The sequence below is a fragment of the Engystomops pustulosus genome, chromosome 5 (genome assembly GCF_040894005.1).
Source record: "Engystomops pustulosus chromosome 5, aEngPut4.maternal, whole genome shotgun sequence".
NCBI lineage: Eukaryota > Metazoa > Chordata > Amphibia > Anura > Leptodactylidae > Engystomops > Engystomops pustulosus.
In genome coordinates, this window is record NC_092415.1 from 79,280,638 (window position 1) to 79,303,838 (window position 23,201).

General features: G+C 44.6%; 1 protein-coding gene across 2 annotated transcripts in view; it reads right to left on the bottom strand.

Moving 5' to 3' along the window:
- Nucleotides 1-23,201, bottom strand: part of CDKAL1 (CDKAL1 threonylcarbamoyladenosine tRNA methylthiotransferase) — a 528,219-nt gene that overhangs the window by 405,601 nt on the left and 99,417 nt on the right. For both annotated transcript variants that reach the window (XM_072152454.1, XM_072152456.1), the window contains exon 6: nucleotides 14,027-14,123. In XM_072152454.1, coding sequence (XP_072008555.1) covers nucleotides 14,027-14,123 — 97 coding nt within the window. The remainder of the gene's footprint in view (nucleotides 1-14,026; nucleotides 14,124-23,201) is intronic.

Below are 23,201 nucleotides of genomic sequence, written 5' to 3' on the forward strand. Positions count from 1 at the left end.
CGTAACTGCACGCTGAAGATATCTGGGTAAGCGGATTAAGGAGGCTACTGGAGCATGAAGTAGCCGCACCATGTGGCCTCAGCTCTGGCTACTTCACGTCCTACTAGCCTCTTTGGTAAATAAGCATATCATCTCAATTAAAAAGATTAAAAAAGATAAAGGGGACTAAAGGATTAGCCCTTAAAAGGGCTAGCCTTACATACATCAGAGGCACATACCACCGAATCTACCTTAAAGGAAACCAAGTGGTAGGTTTATACACATATACATGGCACCAGCTCAGGGTGAGCTGGTGCCAGAGCATATTTTTGTTAGGGGAACAAAGCCTTTATCGCAGAATTTTAAGTTATATTAACTTATAACTCGGCGCACCGCACTTGGGCACAGTGCACCATGCGCGGGCCCGTGCGTGCGCCGGATTCTAAAGTGCTGGAGAGCCGGTGACATCACCGAGCTCTCCGGCACTTTAGAATCAGGTGCACGCACGGGCGTGCGCATGGTGCGCCGTGCCCAAGTGCGGTGCGCCGAGTTATAAGTTAATATAACTTATAATTCTGCGATAAAGGCTTTGTTCCCCTAACAAAAATATGCTCTGGCAGCAGCTCACCCTGAGCTGGTGCCATGTATATGTGTATAAACCTACCACTTTTAAGTGGTAGGTTTCCTTTAATAGGTATATCTGTGGTGGTAGGTTTCCTTTAAGTTTACCGGTATCTTTTGTTTTTACCTTTATGTTAAAGCGAAAGCATTCCCTCTTTTGTGAAAAATGCTGTTAACAGGTTTCCTTTCATGTAAACCTGTTTGATTTTTACTGATCTGAAAACTGTATATGATAAAAGGAAATTCACCTTGCCTTTTACATGATTTTGAGAAATAGAGTATGGTCTCCTGCACATAATGTGTGCCGTTTCATGTACCATCCTCTATTACTAGGTCACTGGGTGCCATGCGTGGGCACAGCCACTGCAACATTGCACTTAGTTGAAGTAGGTAAATTGTAGTGACCGATTCCCTTTATCAGTGATGGCGAACCTTTTGGAGACAGAGTGCCCAAACTACAACAAAAATCCACTTATTTACTGTGAGGTGCCAACATGGCATTTTAAACAGTAACTTATTGCTACCTGTTCTTCCAATCTTTCAATCGTATCGGCCCCCTGGGGAAACCAATACAATTGACAAAAGAAGGGCAAATTCAGACTCAGACATTGTAGCTTCTCTCCTGGGTATCTCAGTAGAGGAAGAATGGCGAGTCCAGCAGGAGGACCTCCAGAGATATTGCAGTTCTTTCAACAACTTCTCAATTTTCATACAGTTCCAAACAGCTTTAAAATAGCGCTGAGAGCAGCATCTCTTGCCCGGGACTGGAGGAAGATTTGGTGGATTTGGTCCTATTTGGTGAACTCTGTTGTGGTCTGAGTGCTCACAGAAATGGCACCTGTGCCATAGGTTTGCCACCACTGCCCGATATGATGGCAACAAGTTTATTCTTTAATTACAATATCAGAATACCTACAGGCTCTTGCATGACACCATTTCTACAGGCTAAATGTGTTTACAGAGAGGCCAGGCAATGCTTCAAGCATTTAATTAAATTAATGGGGAAATAATAAAAAGTATGATCTTTTAACTGTAGGTTTCTTTGCTACATGTTTCTTTTCCTTTGTCTGAGCCACACGCAACAAGTAGTATTTCAAATGTTTCTCTGTGTATAAATAAAATTTTCCGTCCTAAAGCCTTAAGAATTTGAAGTAGATTCACTCCCATGGCAAATGCTGCAGTAGAGAGGACTGGCAGGCTTTTTAAGCCTGTGACAATTAATTCGGCTGCACTCCTTGAGATAAGTGGATGCCCTGCGTGATCCCACTATTGCTTATAGCTCTAAAGCAAGACATGGCACCAGAAAACCATAGTCACAAATAGCTCGCAAGTTGAAAGCTTTTCAACCTCATTCAAATAATAAGAACTACATTTTTTTCCATTTGGTTTGGAGGGCAGGTTGGGTCGTTGAAAACCTCACTCGCATCAATTTTAATTAAATTGCTTACTTCTCCTGAAAGTGTGTGCTCGTCTGTGTGTTCATTTTCACTTCTCTACTCTGTAATTTGGAGGTTTAAGTCACCAGCAGAGAACAGAAATGTATTATTGCATATGAATGCCATGGAAACAGATGGCTTAAGAAAATGATTCACCACTGCATTAACAGAGAAAAAGGAGCTTTTTTTTAGTAAGGGTAGTGGTTAAAAAAAATATTTTTAAACCTTATTAGACCATTTGATTTACTGGCAAGTTTTTAAACTTTCAGAACTAATGTTTTTATTTTATATCCAGTAAAATTAAAGCAATATTCCCTGAACAAAGAAAATAGCCAAAGGAAACAAACCAAACTACTGCCCGTTTAATATTTATGAATGCATACAAATACATTAAAAAGAAATCTAGCACTATAATGACACTAAAATTAAGTTAAACATACTCACCTTACATCCTTTCACCCTGGCAGTGGTCTTCTTTAATCTTGACACTAGCATCACCTGCAAAAAAATCAGGTCGGATCGCCGGGACGCAATGTGGCAAGCTTGAAAAATACCACCATTGGGATCAAGATGCAGAGGATGTTAGGGAAGTATGTTTGGCAGAATTTACCACACCTGAACGCATCTGTGGGTACATTCACCGTGCGGGCATACCGTGAGGGTGACCCCTCCTCCCTCCATAGAGAATAGTGGCGCACAGCCGCACACACGCCAAAAGATTGAGCACGCTCTATCTTTTTGCGTTGTGCGGCCCGGATCGGTGCCACACATGTGTGGCACTGTATCCCTGCCGTGCCGCTATTGTCGTCTATGGGGACGTACATGTGGCCGCATGTACATCCCCGCAGATGGCCATGTGAATGAGCCCTTAAAAGAAATGCATGACATCCAGAGGTAACATGAATGCCTGTAAAAACATCTGACTGTAAAAGGCAGTTTTAGTCCTTCAATAAAGCCTCAAAAAGCATCTAAAAACCAATGGACTGTTCCCAGTACTTGGGGGACAATGAAAAAGACAACACAGCAGAACTGCTGGTGCAGCATTTGACCAAAAAATTTGAGAATATGTAGTTTGGAGCCTGCAGCTGACACTCTCTGAAAGTTCTACACATGAACAAGTCAAAGAGCATTTGAGAATAAGAGAAGATGTCAGTCTTTCGAAGGATGATTTGCTTCAGTTTGGCATCCACATAAACTATAGTCTGAGGGAACAGTTAACAATGGTTCTGACTAAAATATGCTTGTATAGTCGCAAAAAAAAAAATTTGTCTGTGTGCATCAATCCATATTCACTGTCCTGTGCCACTGGCCTTAAAGGGGTGTTCCAGGAATAAGCATAATTCATATAGAAATCGGTCCGTAAAATATAAGCTAATATGTAATTAGTTGTTATTTAAAATGTTGCTCCCCTTAGCAGAAAATGCTGGTGACATACATTATGATGGAGAATTAAAAATGCTTCTGGCCCTTTAATCAGTCCGTTAATTTCCTCCGCGCGGTCCGTTGCAGAGCATACACAGGAGGCCGCTGGTCACATGTGCACCGGCCTGGGCAGGTCATGTGATCACCACTAAGTTTGGCTGTAATTGGTTGGTTGCAGTGCATCTAGTATGGTCAGTGTCGTAGTGATGGCAGTTACACGTCATTACTATGGTAACAGAGCAGGAAAGTCTTTTACATTATCACTGGGAGCAGAGCATAAGAGGGAGGAGGAGTTATTGAGAACTAAAGGATCATGGAACATGTAGTTTCCAGTTGCGGCCATCTTAGTGATAACTCCACCTACTTTAAAGAGGCCATAAATTTTGTAAATCATAAAATCAAACTATTTAAGCTCCATTTTGTGACTAATGTCATGTATTGTTGTATTCATTTATTTATATCATCATGGGTTTTTGTGTCAGACGTTCATATTATCGGAATACCCCTTTAACCATTCATGACATGGCATTTGAAAGGTGAGGAATGAAACACCAAAGTGTCAAGTTGTGCCAAATATACTATCCTAAATGCTCGTTTCCCCACCTTCTTTACAGTAAATGTAGAGATCAATATAGCACTCTAAATAGTGCATTTTAACATTGCTCTGTAGGATGGGAAACACAGATTGAAACCGTGAATGAGTGCAAAACCATCAGGTGTCCAATAAAGATGTATTAGGAAACCATTAGAATCTGCATCTAAAAATCACAATATTCAGTGTCAGAGGTGAACTGCAAATCGGCAGGTACTCTAGCCAAAACTACTCCAACAATAACAGAGATAAGCCCTCTGCTTAGTTCCAATTTAAAGTAATCACATTTTTATGTTCCAAGCAAACACAACGCAAATGTAATCCGAAAGTCTAGAATACTTTAATGGAGATCAATCATCATACAAAAAGAAAAAGACACCCACAAGTCAAATGTGGTGGACAGACGCCATTTCATTCTCGCTGATGTATTAAGCAAGCATACATTTGTGCCTTGATCAAGACAAGATCATGCACAGGCGAAACAGCATGAAAGATTAAACTTTAAACATGTTTGCCAAACTTAATTCAGGTCATTACTTCTGATGCACACAAATACTGCTCAGAAATCCAATTTTATTTCTTATCCTACCTATGTCAACTGCACTTCCCCAACTGACCTTGCTTACAGATTTACAATAGGGCATCAGAGACAAAATTTCACGGACAGGGAACATAAAAAGAAAATAAATTTATTATGCTCCAGTCCAGTCCCGTGGACTGTTTGTGGCTTAGGGTGGTGTCACATGTTAGCTCTATCATACCGTTTTGTAGCGGAATAAAAGCGCACTGGGGCGGCCCGTGAATTATCACATATGCGTCTGCATACAAACGCATGCGATCAGCAACCAGTGCCGTAATGCATTTACACAATACAAGACACCGTGTATTGATTGCCGATCGCATGTGGGCTGCCACAGTGCATTTTGATTCTGTTACTAAACAGAATCAAAACAAGAACGTGTGACACCACCCTCAGCAGGTGAGCTCCTCTCTAACGCCAAGGACAATAGAAAAGGATTGCTGAGCAATGGAATTCAGTGGTGTATGTATGAGCGCATAGAAAAACATAGGGACAAATGCTGGCAACTGAAACAACATCTCGCACCAAGCCCAATTTTGTGGGGGTTTTTTCCATTAGACATTAAAACACAACTCCAAATGAGTTTATACTGATTTACCAAATTAGCATGTGACCCCCCCTTTAAAAACAAACAGAATGGTCCTCAGCATTGTGCTACACACCCTTTTCTTTCCAGAGTTATGGCATCTTCTTTTCTGAAAGTGTTTGACAAAAATCTCTCAACCTCTTGCTGTATGTGCCCTGAGGGCATTGGGAGGACAGGGGGTCCCAATATGATGGCAATGGAGGACAGGGTGCGCCACTATGAAAGTACTGGAGGACAGGGACGAGGGGCATTTATTGTACACTACAGGCAGTCCCCGGGTTACATACAAGATAGGGTCTGTAGGTTTGTTCTTAAGTTGAATTTGTATTCAACTTAACCGCGGTATTGCGGTTTAAAACACTTTTTAAACTTTATAGCCGGCGCAGGGAGGTACGCGCTCGGCGCTTACCGTGCGCGGCTACATAGGAAGTGAAGGAGAGCCACGCGCATGGTAAGCGCCAAGCGCATACCTCCCTGCGCCGGCTATAAAGTTTAAAAAGTGTTTTAAACCGCGATACCGCGGTTTAAAACACTAACAAAAATAAGCTCCGGCACCAGCTCACCCTGAACTGGTGCTCGGTATTTCCAGCTGAAACCTGCTACTTCAAGTGGTAGGTTTCCTTTAAAGCTTCATTACAGACACCTGTGATAACTGTTACAGCTGATCATTGTAACGTAGGACAAAAGCACAATGAATTACCAATATCCTGAGGTCCGTTTTTAACTAGGAGTCGTATGTAAGTCGAGTGTTCTTAAGTTGGGGAACGCCTGTATACTACTTTTGGGGCAATGGACAGTGTAGTGGGCGTAGTTTAGGAAAAGAGAAGAGGGCTTTTGTCCCCGTTTCTCTTGGCTAAAATTTGGGAGACTTATCAGTGCACCCAGGGGAAACCGCTACTTTTACACTGTGCCAAACTGGAGTCCCATGCTGCAGTCTTTCCAGTCCGTGCACGTCTGTTTACAGGGACACGGAAGCTCCACTTCGGCTTCCGGCCACCCATCCCCAAATCTCAGGGCATAATACAGTGCTGGGAATAGGAATGGATGGGCGTGGTCGGCCGGAATCCAGCCTCAGCAGAGTTCAAGATTGATTTGTGAAAAAAATGTTCAGTTGTTGTTTAATCTGATCCAGAACCATGGATACTTTTAGGTACTATAAAGCCAAAGATGTCGGTGCCCAAGAAGGGTTCACACCACGTTAATTGCCATGCGGACACGTCAGTACACAGACCTATCCCGTTGTATGCATATACAGTAGGATACATTGCCTGGGGACCCTCCCTCCCCCCTCAATGCAGGGGGAGGAGTGTACATAGAACAGGATGTTCCATGTCCCCCCAGTGATGTCACTGTCATCATATGGACAGTGACATTACCAGGTTCTCTCCTGCCGAGCAATATGCTGCATCCGCTACACATAGGCATTCATTGCCTCTGCTGAGCGCACATATTGCTCAGCCGGAGCCTGCAACATGAAAAGATGTAGCTTCATTTTACACATATAGTGGCGAAGAAGGAGGCAACAACTATGCCTCCGTCTGCCACTATTTGTCAATGCATACGCGAAGCATATATGTCGGGTGCTTTCCTGTGGTTCTGTGAACTACACAACCTGAGATACAGAGTTAAATATATAACCTGGAATAAGATCTTTATCTACATATAGCTTATATTCCTAATAATGACTTTACCTGTCCATATCTCCTGGTCTGTAGGCCTCAGAACCACAAACCTGAAGAGATGAGAATCTCGTCTTCAATGCTAGAACAATGGTTCTAGATATTAAAGAGCCCAAGACATATGAATCTAATTGAATGTTCCACCCCCAGGTTTTGAGTCGCACTCGTCTGGTCTTGACGTTGCAGACATTTTTAACAAGATTTTTAACAGTGAAAAGTTCACTTAAAAGAGAGAATGTTAGAATCTCCTACCCTACCTGAGGGTGCTGCTAGTTAAGTGGCAAGGAAAGTATTTTTTACACTCTGCAAGTGAAAATACACAAATGTACAAGGATAAAAAAAATACAGCATAGTCATATGAAATAGGTATAAACGCACATATTCACACAAACAAACAATCTGCAAAGACAGGCAGAGCACATGGAAATGACATAGGTGTGTAAAACGTGAACTGCCAATAAGCCGCAATCATTTACACTAACTGCCTGAACAGCATATGGTAAGTGTTTCAACGGCCAGGACGTGAATTGGCACTTATTATGGAAGAATTTATTAGTGTTTAATTTAAAACCCATTCATAAGCCAAGGCTTATAAATAAAACACTGGCAGGAACGACAAATACACTCGTTTTTATATTGAGAGGAAAAAACAACATCCATGAATCTAGTGCCAGCAGTGTGTTCAGGGTTTGATTTTTGCACGTTATGGAAAAAGAAAGTTAGTTTGTTAAAATAATCTGACCACCTCTGAAAAATTAAACAGAGATATGGGAACGTCAGCAAACTGGTTACTTGCGATTCTCCATAGCTTCAGTATACACTATGACATTGCATGGTGAACTTAAAGAGCATGTCAAACTTCAGCTAGCCTTCTCAACCAATGAAGCAGTTCCTTCACTGTAACTTGACAGGTCTACTCATAAGCAGCTTTATTAGCTTTTTCATATTATAAATACTGTCTGTCTATAGTCAAGCATAAACCAACCCGAGTACAAGCAGAGTCCTAATTTTAACAAAAACTGGGAAAACCTATAGACTCCAGTATAAGCAAAGTAAAACTTGGAAAAACTTAGCTTATACTCGAGTATACACTCACCGGCCACTTTATTAGGTACACCATGCTAGTAATGGGTTGGACCCCCTTTTGCCTTCAGAACTGCCTCAATTCTTCGTGGCATAGATTCAACAAGGTGCTGGAAGCATTCCTCAGAGATTTTGGTCCATATTGACATGATGGCATCACACAAGTGCCGCAGATTTGTCGGCTGCACATCCATGATGCGAATCTCCCGTTCCACCACATCCCAAAGATGCTCTATTAGATTGAGATCTGGTGACTGTGGAGGCCATTTGAGTACAGTGAACTCATTGTCATGTACAAGAAACCAGTCTGAGATGATTCCAGCTTTATGACATGGCGCATTATCCTGCTGAAAGTAGCCATCAGATGTTGGGAACATTGTGGTCATAAAGGGATGGACATGGTCAGCAACAATACTTAGGTAGGCTGTGGCGTTGCAACGATGCTCAATTGGTACCAAGGGGCCCAAAGAGTGCCAAGAAAATATTCCCCACACCATGAAACCACCACCACCAGCCTGAACTGTTGATATAAGGCAGGATGGATCCATGCTTTCATGTTGTTGACGCCAAATTCTGACCCTACCATCCGAATGTCGCAGCAGAAATCGAGACTCATCAGACCAGGCAACGTTTTTCCAATCTTCTACTGTCCAATTTCGATGAGCTTGTGCAAATTGTAGCCTCAGTTTCCTGTTCTTAGTTGAAAGGAGTGGCACCCGGTGTGGTCTTCTGCCGCTGTAGCCCATCTGCCTCAAAGTTCGACGTACTGTGTGTTCAGAGATGCTCTTCTGCCTACCTTGGTTGTAATGGGTGGCGATTTGAGTCACTGTTGCCTTTCTATCAGCTCGAACCAGTCTGCCCATTCTCCTCTGACCTCTGGCATCAACAAGGCATTTCCGCCCACAGAACTGCCGCTCACTGGATGTTTTTTCTTTTTCGGACCATTCTCTGTAAACCCTAGAGATGGTTGTGCGTGAAAATCCCAGTAGATCAGCAGTTTCTGAAATACTCAGACCAGCCCTTCTGGCACCAACAGCCATGCCACGTTCAAAAGGCACTCAAATCACATTTCTTCCCCATACTGATGCTCGGTTTGAACTGCAGGAGATTGTCTTGACCATGTCTACATGCCTAAATGCACTGAGTTGCCGCCATGTGATTGGCTGATTAGAAATTAAGTGTTAACAAGCAGTTGGACAGGTGTACCTAATAAAGTGGCCGGTGAGTGTATACACATATACATATACATACATTCATACATACATACATACATACACACACACACACACACACACACACACACACACACACACACATATATACATACATATACACACATAATCAATGCCACCACACATTCTCTGCAAACCTCCTGAAAGGAAGTTGTTCACATTGCGCACTGCCTCGGAATGCAAGTTTTCCAGTGGTCAGAATATTGCACAATTAGACAGGCTTTGAAAGGAAATCTTCCATCAAAATCCATCAAGATAAAACATGGACACTTAATCATAGATCCAGGCACCGTGACTGTAGTAATCTTCTTATATTTGTTATCCATGGCCTCCTTCCTTCTAAAATCAACTTCAAACAATAGGCAAATAAGCCTGAGAGGCTCTAGTTGGTGTTTCTTGAGCCCCTCAGTGATGTATTTTCACTGGTTGTTAAAATGAGCAGAGCATGTCTCGCTGCATTCACATGGCCGTTGGGGGACTATATACATCCCACATTCGCAGGCAATGGGTGCAAGGGCACCATACCGTTTCGTACCCGGTGAAAAGATAGGACATTTCAACCTATACAAAGAAAACAAAGCAGTGCTCACCACACCCCTACTCTCCATTGCGCTGTGTGCCCGCCGTGCTACGGTACAGCGAGCACACGTGATAAGACACTCACTAGAGCCCCTCAGGCTCATTTGCATAATTTTAATGTTGATTTTAGAAGGAAGGAGGCCATGGATAACAAACCAAATAAGATTACCACAGTCAATGTGCCTGGATCTATGAGCAAGTGTCTCTAGTTTATCATGATTGATTTTGATGGTAGATTTCCTTTTAAATAATCCATTAATTTTAAAGTCAGTATGGAATAAGGACAGGAAAAAAAGGGACCAAGTTATCTCATTTGATCTGCTGCAAGGAACACCTAGAAAAGATGGTGTAGTTCTCCCTGCTTAACACATGGCAGGAAAATGTGTCAAATACCTTACATGTAAGCCCTGTATCTCCCCAGCCAGCAGGTCATCTTCCCCGCTGCCCGGGCATCCTCCCCTCTCTCATCACGATCTGTGTCCTGAGGACACAGATCTTGATGAGAGCATGTGGATTACATTTCCCTGCAGGTGCAAGCCTCCCGGACAATAAGACTCCTGGAGGCTGCAGGACCTGTGATCATGTCATGATCACATGACCGGCAGTAGAAAGTAATGCACAGAGCTGCATGAGTGAGGTGAGGAGTAAACATAACATTAGCTAAGGGAAAGGGGAGAACATAGGGCAGTGGTAGAGAACCTATGGCACGGGTGCCAGAGGCGGCACTCCGAGCTCTTTCTGTGGGCACCCAGGCCATTGCCCAAGCACACCAGACAGTAGTCAAAGAATCTTCCTGCAGTTCCAAACAACTTAAAAGATGCTGCTTTCAGTCATATTTTAAAGTGATACGTACATGGGACTGTAGGAAGAGGGGAATATGTAGACAGGGCCAAATTATCTTTGGAGGACCTCCTGCTGGCCCCATGATTCTCTGTGTACAGAGAGACACTGGAATAAAGCTACAATGACGCAAATTTTCCATCTTTTCCATATTTTTGGTTGGCACCTTGCGACAAATGAGGGGGCTTTGGGGTTGCAGTTTGGGCACTCTGTCCCTAAAAGGTTCGCCATCACTGACATAGGGGGAGCACATTACTTGCTGGGTGGAGCTGTGGAGGACACATTACTTGCTGTGGGGGGCACATTACTTGCTGGAGGAATGGGGTTGTGGGGGACACATTACTTGCTGGGGGGACATTGTCCGGGAGCTGTGTGGGGGACATTTCTGGGGGCTGTCTAGTGCACATTTCCTGGGGCGTGTTCACACTTGACACTAGGACAGGCCTCAGTTTGATCTCATATGTTTTCCTGTAAAACACTTGTGATCAGTAACAAGCACCTGGTTTTGTTTAAATGCAAGACAAATCTGTGAGCGCAGCCTTACAGTATTTGGGGAGAGTTTTAGGGGCAGCAGCAGCAGAGGTCGCGATAACGCCTCTACACGCGTCATAGACGCGTTTAGAGGCTGAATTACTCCCCCAAAAAATCACCAAGCGTATTAATACGCTTGGTGATTTTCCTGTGAGCCGCCGCTTCCAAGCGGTGACACTGCCGGCTGCGATCCTGCAAGATATTCTCTGCAGGATCGCAGCGCTGAGTGGCTGGAGGCAGGACAGGGAGGGACTTCCAGCTCACCGTCCGTGCCTCTCCCGCAGGGAGCCGAGCGAGTGGTGGTGGGGGGGGGCCGAGCGAGTGGTGGGGGCGGGGCCGAGCGAGTGGTGGGGGCGGGGCCGAGCGAGTGGTGGGGGCGGAGTACGATCGTGCACACAGCCAGTAACAGGATCATGCTGTCTATGTGACAGCCCGATCGTGTACTGTGACAGGGGACTGATACTAATCGGCCCCCTGTCACAGCAGCCCCTGTATACAGTGAGAGGCTGCAGGGAAGGTGCTGTATACACCCTCTCTGCATGTCTCTGTATACAGATCACTGATGACAGTGATCCAATGGGCTCTTACCATTAGATCACTGTTCTCTGTCATCTATATAAAAGAAAATGAAGGGAACACATATTATGTGTTCCTCCCTAAATGTGCCCCTGTATAATGAAAAAAAAAAAAGGGTTATGTTCCCAATCCGCAGAAACCGAATTAAATAAAATTTCAGCAACATCAGCCCCGGACTGGTCTGGGGGCCGCCGTCAGCCATAGTCCGCTGGGTAGACAATAAGGCTGCATTCACACAAACGTATGCCCGCCAGGCCGGAGCCAGGCAGGCGTACGTTCTGCACCATGGAGAGGAGGAGGAGGTGACCCCGACCCTCTCCATTGAAATGCATTGGGTACTGGCCGTAACACGGGGAAAGACATGTCATTTTCCCGTGTACTGAGCGGTATCACTCTGTGTGGCCATCTATTGGGGACCTATGTACAGCCACAAGCTTGTGGTTTTACATACGCCCCCATATGGTAGTGTGAATGTAGCCTGAGGGCGCTGTACCACGTTGCGTTTGCAAACACAGACAAAACCGTGCCCACCGGGGCGGTCCGATAGCATCGGCGTTTCTATGGAAACGCCTGCGATCGGGAACGAGCGCCGGTGCATTGCATTAATTTAACGCAAAACACAGGCGGCTCGTACCAGATCGCAGGCGTTTCCAAAGAAACGTCGATGCGATCGGACCGCGGACCACCCCGGTGGGCGCGGTTTTGTCTACGTTTGCAAACGCAACGTGGGACAGCGCCCTAAGGGTGAGGTTATTACATACGTTTTCAAACGCATCACAACAGCTGAGAAGAGATTTGCCTAATTATATTGCTGTCCACATTGCGTTGATGCATGCGTTTTGTTAACACAATATTGACAGCAATGTAATTATGCAAATCTCTTCTCAGCTGTTCTTATGTGTTTGAAAACGCCATATGTGAACACACCATAAAAATGTTGTGCACCACTCGTTTAATACATACTTGCTATTTGAGGGAGCATTCATACGATGCATTGCGTTTTTGACACATTCCAAAGGCTTCAACCTTGATCACATGCTGAAGTAACATTGCGTTTCCATTGCATTTGCTAAAACGCAATGTTACTTCAACATGTGAAGCCTTTGGATGCGTCAAAAACGTGTGCATGCTCCCTAAAGGGGTTTTCCTGAGAATTCAAATTAGACCCTATGCCGTGGATAGTGCCTAACTTGAATTTGTGGGAAAACCCTTTTAAGCTCAGAAAACAGGAGCTGTAACTTTTTCCTTGTATTAATAGATGTCTCTTAACACTATATATACGCCTGGCAGTTATACATTTATTAGTGAAAATTTCGTAATCCTCCTGGGTTAAAAATACTCCTCAAAAATTGTGAGAGGAGTATTATTACCCTTCTGGAAAAATGTTAGTGCGACCTCTGAGCAGCAGTATAAAGCTGTCAGGGAACCAAGATGTAGGGACAATGAGGAACATAAGATGTGGTGATGCCTAATGAAGAATATGGAGGACGCGTCACCTGCAGTCACTGGGTGCAAGTAGGGATTTCTCCTGTATTTCTGTAGCTGTATATACTAGAAGTAAAGTTGATATTGGAACAACCACATGTGAGAAGTTATGTACAGGAGGGGGCATTACTGAAAAGCCTGTAATGAGGTAAATAAATAAAAAACACTTAAGATCAGAAGACTGAACTTATCATACATTATGTACGTTAGCAATTATCTTTGAGAGGGCAACGCTTGAAGACAAGAATTTGACAATGAAATTTTGGCTGACCATCCCCACAATTTCACTGAGCCGTTTAAAAAAAATAATAAAAATTCTTGAGTTCCAAATATGATGGAGAATACAGAGACATTGACAGAGAAAAAAAAAATCAAAAAAGGCAGTGTAATACAAGATTACAGGCAGTCCCCGGGTTACATACAAGATAGGGTCTGTGGGTTTGTTCTTAAGTTGAGTTTGTATGTAAGTCAGAACCGTATACTGTATTATTGTAACCCCAGTCAAAATTTTTTTGGTCTCTGTGGCAATTGAATTTTAAAAATGTTGGGTTGTCATAAGAACCAGGGTTAACTATAAATCTTAATTACAGGCACCATTGATACCTGTTACAGCTGATTATTATAGCCTAGGACTAAAGAACAGTATGTAAGTCAGGTGTTCTTAAGTAGGGGACCGCCTGTACTACTTTTTAAACTTTGCTGACAAAGTTATTGCTACCCTGGGGGAAAATACAACATATAGGATTGTAATGTCTGTTATATTAATTTACAGTCAGCACTAGGATGCCAATTGTCAACGTCTTACCCCAATTATACTAAGGCCTTTCAGGTAGTCTTGTTTTGGTTGAGCTTGAGGAACGCATCCAGCCAGGACAACTTTTTTATTCTCTTCTTGTGCTTTTCTGCAATATCAAAAATAGATGATGGTTATAGAATAAAACATCAATTTCATCTCCAATTAAGGGCCAATTCACATATTCATTAGGTCTCCAGATATTGTGAATCAAAAATTTGTACAACACACAGAACAGGTATATGTCTTCCCATTATAGCTTAAAGAGAACCCGTCATGCAAAATAACCCCCCTAAACTAAATATATTTTCATAAACCGCCATTAGAGAGCATTGTCTCTATCCCTTCATTGTCCCTCTACATGCCTGTAAACCTAAGCAATGAGGTCCTAAAGCTGTATGCAAATGACCTGTGAAATGTCCAATGAAGCATTAGCATATTCAAGCTGTCCACTCTATTCATGAGTGGGAGGCACAGCCACACCCCCAGTGCTTGACTGACAGCCTGTGTAATGATGTGAGGCTGTATAATGATGTGCTTCCTGGTGCTGGTGGCCACGCCCCCTGCAGCCTGTGTGTGCATGTGTGTGTTTAGGAGGGATACAGCAGCTCCAGGCAGCCATGTTACAGCAGAACATGTCAGATTCATGTGTAGCTGATGTCTGTGTCTCTCACCTGTATATTAGGAGGATGTAGCATGTCAGCAGATGCAGCACACACAAGCAATGCTTCACTATACATTACACACAGACATGAGCAGGGGGAGGAGAGGGGAGGGGGAACAGGGGTGACATCACTGCCTCTGACCATGTGACCAGCCTCATTTACATGATAAAAAATAGATGATTTTACAATGAATAATGTATGAATAGACTAGATAAAGGCTGGGATGGGATCCTTGTGAGCTGCTCCAACAGCTAGAGGTGACAGGACAAGTGACAGAGAACTGATGACAGGTGTCCTTTAACTCAGAATAGTCAACTTGCACTTGTTCGGTTACCACTCATAGGGGGGAGATTTATCAGGGCTTGTATACCAGTTTTCTGGCATTCAAGACCTGAAATAATCGCCATGCCTTGCAAACCACTAGGGATTGTGATTAATACGCAACTTCCACACCAAGGGGTTGCAAAGGAAACACAGCCAGCGGCAGAGTGGGCCAATATGTGTGTTCCGGCTACACACCTGCTGTATCACTATAGCAGGTGACAATGCAAGCTGAACAGTCGCTGAATAACAGCACAGTTCTACACGAGTCCTGACTTTACTATGGTGCCAGGAAGGCGGCACCTTCATAGTGAACCGACAAATGACAAAATGTCACCCAAGCATAACTGATGCAAATAACTTCAAGTGGTTTGCCCACGCAAATTTTAATCCCCTAGTGATGTTTACACATTAAAGAGGAACTTTTACCAAATAAGAGGTCGGATCCTCGTACAGGTCCCCCGGCAGTCGGCCGTATTCATGAGGGGGCCGGCTGACACACCCTCTCCACCCCCGTCAGTCGGGGACCTGTAAGAATAGCCGGCAGCAGCGCATATATTTCGCAATCGCTGACGGCTCTCTGCGATGCGGCACACTGACAGGGGGTAGAGGAGTTGTGTCGGTCGGCCCACTTATGAATACGGCCGACTGGCAGGGCACCTGTACGAGGTAAGAGGTCGAATCGATTAAAACACAGTTTGCACACACAAATTTTAATAAAAATTTAATAAATATAAAGGATTAGGCGGGACATATTTGGTGGGAGTATTTTTTGGAGGGGTGACAGGTCCTCTTTAAAGCTAAATTTTTAACCCCCTTACTTTACACTTTTACTCAGTTTTATTGCAGTTTTAGCTCCTATAACTTAGCGATGGTCATTGTAAAACTACAGAGTGTGGTAAGGGACTCTCTGAGCAGACACTTTATAATCATCCTGCTAGTACAGTGAAATGCTGTGTGCTGACAATGCGATTATACTATCAGGATAGACGTTTATCCATGCTCTTATTTAACTTCTGAACATTCTACTAGTATCTGAAACATAGAAAAGGAGATGAGACAGATCAGAAATTATGAGATCCGTAAGATGGATATAAAACACAATGGGGCACATATACTAAGTGTCGGCCGTACGCATTTTTGTTGGGTTTCCCGAATTTTTCCTTTTTGCCCTGAATTGCCCTGGGTTTTTGGCGCACGCGATCGGATTGTGGCGCATGGGCGCCAGCTTTCATGCTTCACAATTCGGGGGGCGTGGCCGTCAGACAACCCGACTGATCCGGACAAACCGCAGAATTTGAAAATGAAATTGTGTTGCAAGATCAGCACTCACATGCACCAGGAAGAAGAAGGAGAACTCCGGTGGACGTCAGCGGGGGAAACGACACATGCAGGAAATTGGACGCACAATCTTAGTGAATCGCGGCAGCTCCGAAACCTCAACGGCAGCGTAAACGGGACAGGTAAGTAAAGGTGCCCCAATGGCATTGTCATCTCTGCTTACTCACCTATAACACACGCTGTCAGCTCTGCTATATGCCTCCCTCCTGTAAAAGGCCTTATATTGCCTGTAACTAGTAGAGCAAGTCTCTGCACACTGTTGCATTTTTTGTTAAATATGGGCCTAAAAGGGGGCGGAGCCAGCCAAGATGGCGAACGGACGTGACTGATCTGAGCTCCGTGCAGGGCCGCCGCAAAAGGAACATACACAGCGCGATCTATGGGGAGATCAGGGGCCAATAGAGCATCCAAGAGGCTCCAAAGCAGATCGGTGTCTGCTACACCGATAAAAACGTACTTTAAGCCGCGCCAGCAACGATCTCTGTCTCCGGATCCTGCCCGCTCCAGAGGGGACCCGCCGCCATCTTCCCCACGTGCGACGCAGCGCTCGCAACAGCAGCGCACCGGACAGCCTTCACGGAGGGGGAAGGAGAATAGACGTGGAAGTCCACACGCTGGGCCCTCACCTGCCACCTCACAGGTACAGCCGCAGCACCGGCTGCCTTCACCAGGGAAGGCGGGTGCTGCTGCTCCCCTTGCTCTCTCACCTGCACTGGGGAAGGAAAAAGAGCTGGGAGCGCGTCCCCGCACTGTGCACACTGCATCCCCGGGGTTCCTAACACAGAGCTCCCTGAGGACCATGCCAGCACCATCGGCAGGTCCCAAGGCACAGCCTGGCACCATGCATAGCCCTCACAGGGGCAAAGGAGAGGAGAAACACCCTCTCAACGCTGAGGCACGCTCATTTTCCCCCAACAGCCTCATCCCCCAGCAACGGATAGAGGAAAGACACCATATAATGCAACCTATGGCTGTGCTGCAAACTAATATGTCTTCAGATCTCCCGCCACCAGAGGAAGCGGCATTAACCCTTAGAGGTCATCCTGAATTACAAGCCCTTCTAGCCCTTCTCCCCTCTAAGAAGGATATGGACAATCTAGCATGTGAACTCAAGGGAGCTTGGGACAGGGATCTGCAAGTGGTGAGAGAAGAAGTGAATACACTTCAGGAAAGTGTGTCAGCTCTTGAAACGTTTAAAGCTGAGATGACTTCTACTGTTAATGTATTACAAGAGAAACTAGATGCTCAAGCTGCACAACAACGCCACCTAGTGGCACACATGGATGATATTGAAAATAGAAATCGCCGCAACAATATTAGGGTCCGTGGCCTCCCTGAAGCCACGCATCAACCTGACCTGGCAGCAACGCTCACAGGTATATTCAATATGCTTCTTGAACGGCCGGTAGATACCCCTATAGAAATGGATCGAGCACATAGGGTGCTGAGAGCTAGAAGCACTGACCCCACTAGACCAAGAGATGTGATATGCAGGATACATTTCTATGGCATCAAAGAGCAGATAATGCAAAGAGCAAGGGCCAAGGGGGAACTGGACTTTGATGGCGCCAAAATCAGCTTGTTTCCAGACCTTTCCAGACGCACACTACGACAGCGAGCAATACTAAGACCCCTACTCTCACAACTACAAGAGAAGGGCATCTCATACAGATGGGGCTTCCCCTTCGCCCTCTACGCCCGTTCGGGAGATACGCAATCTACGCTAACACACGTGGAGGATCTGCCGGGATTTTTGAGAGATTTGAAGATTCCACCCATGACGCTCCCAGACTGGGAGGCTCCGAATCTGGCAGCGTTGAGGCTCAACCCTGAACCCACCTCATGGAGCAGCACTCGAGAGCAGCTTGAAACCTCACCGAGGCCTCGCAGACAGCAGAGGCGAAGGCGCCGTTCTTTTGCAGACTCCCAAGAAGACTGAACTAACATGAAGTGATCATCAGGACTGGTGAGATAAATGTTCTTTGTAGGGAGCGGAACATTTGTGATATTGAGAATATTACGCTGCTTTCAAGGTTGTTTCTGTGTCTCTATCTGCTTACAATTTTTCCCCTGAGATTGTATTTTATCTTTAGGTTTTGTTTAATATGTTCCTTTATGACTTGTACATTTATCTGAATATATGGGCCCACAGTCACGATGTGCTCATCAGATAGTTAACTAACACATACATATAGACTATACGATACGGTCATTCGAGTGACACTAACTCTATTGAGCTGTCACTCTCCCCCAATAGGTGAAACCTAGGTATAGCACCCAGGTTTATCAGTGCTAGCTGCACACAATACACATTTAACTAGTTTAAACAGTTGCTATTCACTGGATAGCTGTTCGTGTTCATTACATAAGTAGAAGAAACCGATTATAGTTTAGGGCAGTGATGGCGAACCTTTTAGCGGCCGAGTGCCCAAACTGCAACCCAAAAGTTTATTGTGAGGTGCCAATCAAAAATGAAAGCAGTAATGGCTCCCCTGTTCTTCAATAACCTTCGATCATATTGGCCTCCTGAGGACAAGATGAAAAATTTTCACCATTTTAGCTTCTTTTCAGTGTCCCTCTGTACACAGACCAAGTAGCAAAGTAAGTATAACTTTAATATATGACTGAAAGCAGCATCTTTTAAGTTGCTTTGAACTGCAGAAAGATTCTTTGAGTCCTGTCTGGTGTGCTGGGGCGATGGCCCGGATGCCCAAAGAAAGGGCTCTGAGTGCCACCTCTGGCACCCGTGCCATAGGTTCGCCACCGCTGCTCTAGGAGTTGGACGTAGCAGCTGAACGATGCACATGGTCCATACCGATCACATAGAGACAAGTTATCCCGAGGACAGTTGATTGGAATAGAAACAAAGTGGGGGACCAGAAACCCATTTATGTATACATTGTTCCACAAAACATACAGATCTTCTTGGAGATCCAGCCAGTTCTCAAGTGTCTGGCAACCTAACCCTCTTTCTTCTCTTTCCGATATCCTTACAAATATTTGGTTTCTATTACACAATATTTAATTCGCTCCCTCTACTAAGCTGAAGAGACCAAGTCCATAACTTTGATTACAGTAGGTCTTGGTCTAGGCGAAAGTTTAGTTCACTAGAAATCCTTTCAAAGATCCTTGAAAACACCACTTTAGAAGAACAATTTAATCTACTTTTTTCCCCCCTAGAGCATTGCCCTAAAGACTCAGCATGTGCTTTATATCCATAATCAGTGTTTTTGGTGGGATACAATGTATTGACCTGTTCTCAGGACTTGTATCTTCTATGCCATACACTATAAGGCAGTGATGGCAAACCTTTTAGAGACCGAGTGCCCAAACTACAAAGAGAACCCACTTATTTATTGCAAAGTGCCAACTTGGCTATTTAAGCAGTTACTTATAGCTCCCTGCTCTGTCACAACTTTCCATTATATCAGTGTCCCGATGACACCAATATAGTAGAAAGATTTCAGTGTATCATTGTAGTTTTCTTCCAGGGTACCCTGATCAATAAGAAACATTGGGCCTGGATCCATAGCTCTAATGGTCACCCAGCTATGTCCACACCTTCTCTTTCTCCAGTAGTCTCAGGTCCAGGATGTGTATTAAATATAACAGAGCACAGTATGTCCTGGGTTTCCTTGGACTGCAGGTGGAGGCCTTGAGTCCTGTCTAGCAAACTCTGGGCTAGGATGACAGCCTGAGTGCCCACAGAAATTGCTCTGAGTGCCACATCTGGCACCCGTGCCATAGGTTCGCCATCACTGGTTTAGGGAACCCTTTCCCCCTCCTTCCCTTTTGTATTGTCCCTTGTTCCCCCCAAAGTCTACTACACAAAGAGAACTCGGCTGTAGATCTAGTCCGATGATGGCTACTCCTCTAAAGATATGTTCTTTTAATGCCAAAGGACTCAATATCCCTGAGAAAAGGTCCCGGGTCCTATACAATTTCCATAAACAAAGAGCCCAAATACTCTGCATACAGGAAACTCATTTTAGCTCTGACCAGACCCCCACCTGTAAAAATCGATACTACCCACAATCCTATCATTGCACAAATCCTCATGGGAAATCAAGAGGCGTATCGATATTTATTCACAAATCTGTACAGTGCAAGGTTATTGAGACTAAATTAGACTCAGAGGCCAGATTCCTATTCCTAAAGTGCGAAATGCTGGGTACTTCCTACACAATAGCGAATGTATATGCCCCAAACTCTGAACAAACTCCATTCATGGTTAAGGTTTTGGATGAACTTTGCACATTCGCTAGAGGTTCATTGATCATGTGCGGAGATCTGAACCTAGCACTGAATCCTCTAATAGATACTTCTCTAGGGAAGTCAGGAATATCGTACAACAAATTAAACAAGATCAAAAAAGCCCTACATGCCTTACAACTCTGTGATGTGTGGAGAATTAATCATCCCACAGACAGGGACAAGCTTTTCTCTCACTAGTACACAATACATATAGCCGGATAGACTATATTTTTGTCCAGCACCATCTCCTCTCACAAGTACAGGGTTCCGAAATAGGGTCAATATACCTATCCGATCATGCCCCCATCTCTTGTACATTAGGGATAGCACAACAACAAAGACGCCCATTTAGTTGGAGACTGAATGAATCTCTACTGACAGACGGACTATGCCTAGCAGACCTCAAAAAAAAGATACTGGACTTTAACGCGGATCAGAGACATGTCTTCTCATCCGAAGCCCTTAAATGGGAAGCACTGAAATGTGAGCTTAGAGGGGTTCTCATAAGGCATGGAGCACGGTTAAAAAGGGAAAAGGGATTCAAAATCGCTACCTTGCTATCCGAGCTCCAGACGCTGGAGGCGCAACATAAAAGGACCTTATTGGAGACAACCCTAAGAGAGCTTACTGCCAAGAGCTAAACGCTCTACTAGAAGCAGGCCAGAGGAGGCTTAAACACCTATACTCCCGATCACTATATGAATGGGGCAATAAACCGAGCAGAGCCCTAGCAAGAGCCCTCCGCGATGCCAGAGTATCTACATATATCCCATCTATTAAGTCACAAAATGGCAGACATCTGCACAAAACAGAAGAAATAGCCGAGGCGTTCACAGACTATTACAGATCACTATACAACCTTCCACAGCCCTCAACTGTGTTTAAACCGCCCCAACCTCCCCTCACCCTCTCACAATATGTGAAAAAGACAGCCTTACCCACAATTACAGGCGAGGAAAGAGACAGACTAGAACTACCATTTTCCCACGAAGAACTCAAACAAGTCATCAAGCTCTTGCCGTCCGGCAAAAGCCCTGGACCTGACGGGTACACGGCTGCGTTTTTTAAAACTCTAACAGAAGAGCTTTCCAATAATATGCTAGAGGCTTTTAACTCCATATCTGACAAAAATCCGTTCCCTCCCTCCTTTTTGTATGCTCACATAACAGTGATCCCTAAAGATGGGAAGGACCCCCAACTCTGCCCTAGTTATAGGCCAATCTCACTAATTAATGTTGATGCCAAAATTTATGCCAAATTGTTATCCTGCAGACTGGCTCGTTTTATGGGATCCCTAGTCCACCCTGATCAGGTAGGATTTATCCCGACAAGGGAGGCAAGAGACAACACCTTGAAGTCCTTCTCCTTGCTACACCATGCGAAATCTACCTCTACACCAATGCTACTGCTCTCGCTAGACGCTGAAAAGGCGTTCGACAGGGTTGACTGGGGATTCCTAGAGGCGACCCTAACACAAACAGGAATGGGGCCCACTACACTAGCACGCATCAAGGCATTATATGACAATCCTCATGCACAAATTAGGATAAATGGGGCTCTCTCTCCTACCTTCACTATTGGTAACGGCACCAGGCAGGGCTGCCCTCTATCCCCCCTACTATATGCGTTAGTAATGGAACATCTGTTGACAGCAATTCGGGCAAACGAAGCCATTACAGGAATTACTGTAGGAGAACGACAGTATAAATGCTCTGCATTTGCAGATGACGTCTTACTATATATAACCAACCCTGAAGTATCTCTTCCGCATCTGATAGAGACTCTTAATGACTTTGGCTTTTACAGCAATCATAAAGTAAACGTCACTAAAAGTGTCGCTATGGGGATAGATCTCCCCGCTACCACGGTCCAAACACTGAAAAAAGACAACCCCTTCGTGTGGTCCAACGAGCACATTGTATATTTAGGTATTAAGATCCCAGCAGATCTGGACAAGACTTTTACCCATAACTACGGGCATTTCTTGCAAAAACTCCAAAATGACCTGAAAAAATGGGCTACGGCACAGTTGACATGGATGGGGAGACTAAGTTGTATTAAGATGACAGTTCTCCCCCGGCTCCTTTATCTGTTCCAAACAATACCGTTGACTTTACCAGGACAGTTCTTTGGGAAGCTACAAAAAATTCTAAATCAATTTCTATGGGCATCCTCACCTCCCAGAATTTCGAGACTGACTCTTATACGACGGAAATTACAGGGTGGCTTAGGGCTACCTGACTTCAAGGGGTACTATACTGCAGCAACGATGGCACGTGTACTAGACTGGTTCCACGCCGGTAAAGGGAAACTGTGGGTGACGCTTGAAAACACCCTATCCCCCGCACCACTAACCATCCTACCCTGGACACCCACTTATGTACACCAAACTTTCCACCTGACTAAAATACCATATGTGGCTACTCAGGTTCTTAAATTAATTAAAAGAATGGGAGAACCCATGAGACTACTTTCCTCTGACGGACCTCTGACACCAGTAAGAGACAACCCTGACTTCCCCCCAGGATGTCACAGCCACTTTCTAGCGCCCATGCGAAAAAACCAAACCTTAACCTTCTCAACGCTACTAAAGGACAAGGGGATTG